At 42.9% G+C, this 4849-nt stretch overlaps 1 protein-coding gene across 1 annotated transcript in view; it reads left to right on the top strand.

The window, feature by feature from the left end:
• grk1a (G protein-coupled receptor kinase 1 a) overlaps nt 1-4619 on the top strand; it is a 12803-nt gene extending 8184 nt beyond the window's left edge. Inside the window, exon 7 of the mRNA XM_071330910.1 lies at nt 3685-4619. Coding sequence (XP_071187011.1) covers nt 3685-3977 — 293 coding nt within the window. The 3' untranslated portion in view covers nt 3978-4619. The remainder of the gene's footprint in view (nt 1-3684) is intronic.
• Nucleotides 4620-4849: the final 230 nt, after the last annotated feature.

Consider the following 4849-nt stretch of genomic DNA (forward strand, 5'->3'; position numbering starts at 1 on the left):
AAGTAGTGCACTATATAGGGCCTGGTCTAAAGTAGTGGACTATATAGGGCCTGGTCTAAAGTAGTGCACTATATAGGGCCCTGGTCTAAAGTAGTGCACTATATAGGGCCTGGTCTAAAGTAGTGGAATATATACAGTGGGGAGAACAAGTATTTGATACACTGCCGATTTTGCAGGTTTTCCTACTTACAAAGCATGTAGAGGTCTGTAATTTTTATCATAGGTACACTTCAACTGTGAGAGACGGAATCTAAAACAAAAATCCAGAAAATCACATTGTATGATTTTTAAATAATTAATTTGCATTTTATTGCATGACATAAGTATTTGATCACCTACCAACCAGTAAGAATTCCGGCTCTCACAGACCTGTTAGTTTTTCTTTAAGAAGCCCTCCTGTTCTCCACTCATTACCTGTATTAACTGCACCTGTTTGAACTCGTTACCTGTATAAAAGACACCTGTCCACACACAATCAAACAGATTCCAACCTCTCCACAATGGCCAAGACCAGAGAGCTGTGTAAGGACATCAGGGATAAAATTGTAGACCTGCACAAGGCTGGGATGGGCTACAGGACAATAGGCAAGCAGCTTGGTGAGAAGGAAACAACTGTTGGCGCAATTATTAGAAAATGGAAGAAGTTCAAGATGACGGTCAATCACCCTCGGTCTGGGGCTCCATGCAAGATTTCACCTCGTGGGGCATCAATGATCATGAGGAAGGTGAGGGATCAGCCCAGAACTACACGGCAGGACCTGGTCAATGACCTGAAGAGAGCTGGGACCACAGTCTCAAAGAAAACCATTAGTAACACACTACGCCGTCATGGATTAAAATCCTGCAGCGCACGCAAGGTCCCCCTGCTTAAGCCAGTGCATGTCCAGGCCCGTCTGAAGTTTGCCAATGACCATCTGGATGATCCAGAGGAGGAATGGGAGAAGGTCATGTGGTCTGATGAGACAAAAATAGAGCTTTTTGGTCTAACTCCACTCGCCGTGTTTGGAGGAAGAAGAAGTATGAGTACAACCCCAAGAACACCATCCCAACCGTGAAGCATGGAGGTGGAAACATCATTCTTTGGGGATGCTTTTCTGCAAAGGGGACAGGACGACTGCACCGTATTGAGGGGAGGATGGATGGGGCCATGTATCGCGAGATCTTGGCCAACAACCTCCTTCCCTCAGTAAGAGCATTGAAGATGGGTCGTGGCTGGGTCTTCCAGCATGACAACGACACGAAGCACACAGCCATGGCAACTAAGGAGTGGCTCCGTAAGAAGCATCTCAAGGTCCTGGAGTGGCCTAGCCAGTCTCCAGACCTGAACCCAATAGAAAATCTTTGGAGGGAGCTGAAAGTCCGTATTGCCCAGCGACAGCCCCGAAACCTGAAGGATCTGGAGAAGATCTGTAGGGAGGAGTGGGCCAAAATCCCTGCTGCAGTGTGTGCAAACCTAGTCAAGAACTACAGGAAACGTATGATCTCTGTAATTGCAAACAAAGGTTTCTGTACCAAATATTAAGTTCTGCTTTTCTGATGTATCAAATACTTATGTCATGCAATAAAATGCAAATTAATTACTTAAAAATCATACAATGTGATTTTCTGGATTTTTGTTTTAGATTCCGTCTCTCATAGTTGAAGTGTACCTATGATAAAAATTACAGACCTCTACATGCTTTGTAAGTAGGAAAACCTGCAAAATCGGCAGTGTATCAAATACTTGTTCTCCCCACTGTAGGGCCTGGTCTAAAGTAGTGCACTATATAGGGCCTGGTCTAAAGTAGTGCACTATATAGGGCCTGGTCTAAAGTAGTGCACTATATAGGGCCCTGGTCTAAAGTAGTGCACTATATAGGGCCTGGTCTAAAGTAGTGCACTATATAGGGCCTGGTCTAAAGTAGTGGAATATATAGGGCCTGGTCTAAAGTAGTGCACTATATAGGGCCTGGTCTAAAGTAGTGCACTATATAGGGCCTGGTCTAAAGTAGTGCACTATATAGGGCCCTGGTCTAAAGTAGTGCACTATATAGGGCCTGGTCTAAAGTAGTGCACTATATAGGGCCTGGTCTAAAGTAGTGCACTATATAGGGCCCTGGTCTAACGTAGTGCACTATATAGGGCCCTGGTCTAAAGTAGTGCACTATATAGGGCCTGGTCTAAAGTAGTGCACTATATAGGGCCCTGGTCTAACGTAGTGCACTATATAGGGCCCTGGTCTAAAGTAGTGCACTATATAGGGCCTGGTCTAAAGTAGTGCACTATATAGGGCCCTGGTCTAAAGTAGTGCACTATATAGGGCCTGGTCTAAAGTAGTGCACTATATAGGGCCCTGGTCTAAAGTAGTGTACTATATAGGGTCCTGGTCTAAAGTAGTGCACTATATAGGGCCCTGGTCTAAAGTAGTGCACTATATAGGGCCCTGGTCTAAAGTAGTGCACTATATAGGGCCCTGGTCTAAAGTAGTGCACTATATAGGGCCCTGGTCTAAAGTAGTGCACTATATAGGGCCTGGTCTAAAGTAGTGTACTATATAGGGCCCTGGTCTAAAGTAGTGTACTATATAGGGCCCTGGTCTAAAGTAGTGCACTATATAGGGCCCTGGTCTAAAGTAGTGCACTATATAAACACATTATCCAATATCCACACATTATCCAATATACACACATTACCCAATATACACACATTACCTAATATACACACGTTACCCAATATACACACATTTCCCAATATACACACATTACCCTATATACACATTACCCAATATACACACATTACCCAATATACACACATGACCCAATATACACTCATTATCCAATATACATACATTATCCAATATACACACGTTACCCAATATACACACGTTACCCAATATACACACATGACCCAATATACACACATGACCCAATATACACACATGACCCAATATACACACGTTACCCAATATACACACATTACCCAATATACACACATTACCCAATATACACACGTTACCCAATATACACACATTACCCAATATATACACATTACCCAATATACACACATTACCCAATATACACACATTACCCAATATACACACGTTACCCAATAAACATACATTACCCAATATACACACATTACCCAATATACACACATTAATCAATATACACACATTACCCAATATACACACATGACCCAATATACACACATGACCCAATATACACACATGACCCAATATATACACATGACCCAATATACACACATTACCCAATATACACACATTACCCAATATACACACATTACCCAATATACACACATTACCCAATATACACACATTACCCAATATACACACATTACTCAATATACACACATTACTCAATATACACACATTATCCAATATACACACATTACCCTATATACACACATTATCCAATATACACACATTATCCAATATACACACATTACCCAATATACACACATTACCCAATATACACACATTACCCAATATACACACATTACCCAATATACACACATTACCCAATATACACACATTTGTCATCCTTTGATTAAATATTATTCAATCCCATAATAAACAAAGCAGCAAAAACTTAATTTCAAACTGGAAATCAACACAACTGACATGTGGCCCGTTTCCCATGATCAGTCCCATGACTGTCTGGATGTGGTGTTGTGTTCCTCTGACAGGGATCCTGGTGCCTCCGTTTGTTCCCGACTCCAAGACGGTCTACGCCAAGGATCTGGACGCCGTCGGAGCTTTCTCAACAGTGAAGGGAGTCACCCTGGACGACCCCGACAAGGAGTTCTTTGACGAGTTCTCCTCGGGGAACATCCCCATTCCCTGGCAGGAGGAGATGATCGAGACGGGGATCTACGGGGAGCTGAACCTCTGGGGGGTCGGGGGGGCGCTGCCCAACGACCTGCGCAGGGAGAGCATCCTGGAACAGCCCCCGAAGTCCTCCACCTGCTGCCTGTCATAGATCAGAGGTCAAGGGGTAGGGAACATGGAACTCTTTGGTCGCGTTCCCCTGCTCAGACGTTGCATGCATCAACCAATGGTTGCGTGCCACATCATCGACTGTGTCATCGAGTGACAGATAGCCATAACATATAATGTGGTTAGCTGATACTGTAAGTAAAATACCGATTCAGGCGTTGTCAGATCTGGCAGGCGTCAGCAACGCCTGGGCACGGGAACGCGCCCTTTATGAATATCATGACTAGGAAGGATATCATTGGCCGGCCGAGTGGAGGAAGTAGTCTGGGGCCAATGGCAGAGATGTGGTCACGAAAGAGGCGGGTGGATTTAATGGAATGGGTTGTAAATGATGGAATGTTTATTTTGTTTATTATATGTTATGTATTATTATGTTTAATCAAAATGAACAAGTTAAAAGACGTTTTAGATATCTACACCTGTTTCTTCTCAGTGAAGAATCATTATTTTCTTGCTACTACGGCACATGGTGAAATGCACCATTTATTGTACTTCACCAAAGAGACAGAATAGTGCTTTAACAGCCAGCCACTATGCTGAGAAAACAAAATACAGTCACTGTAATATTTTATTATAACGGAACTATAACGGAACTATAATCGCTCTGTTTCTGTTTACTTGTTTGTCTTTTGCTGTGGAATCTTCTGAGTTTTTGGAATGTGATGTCATCAATGCAGTGTGTCAATGCAGTGTGTGTGTGTGTGTGTGTGTGTGTGTGTGTGTGTGTGTGTGTGTGTGTGTGTGTGTGTGTGTGTGTTTGTGCGTGTGTGTGTGTGTATATAAATGTAAATATATGTATTTAGATAGATAGGGGAGAACTCAACTGGTTTTATCTGGTTGTCATGTGCAGTGACT

This window comes from Salvelinus alpinus, chromosome 10 (assembly GCF_045679555.1).
Source record: "Salvelinus alpinus chromosome 10, SLU_Salpinus.1, whole genome shotgun sequence".
Taxonomy (NCBI): domain Eukaryota; kingdom Metazoa; phylum Chordata; class Actinopteri; order Salmoniformes; family Salmonidae; genus Salvelinus; species Salvelinus alpinus.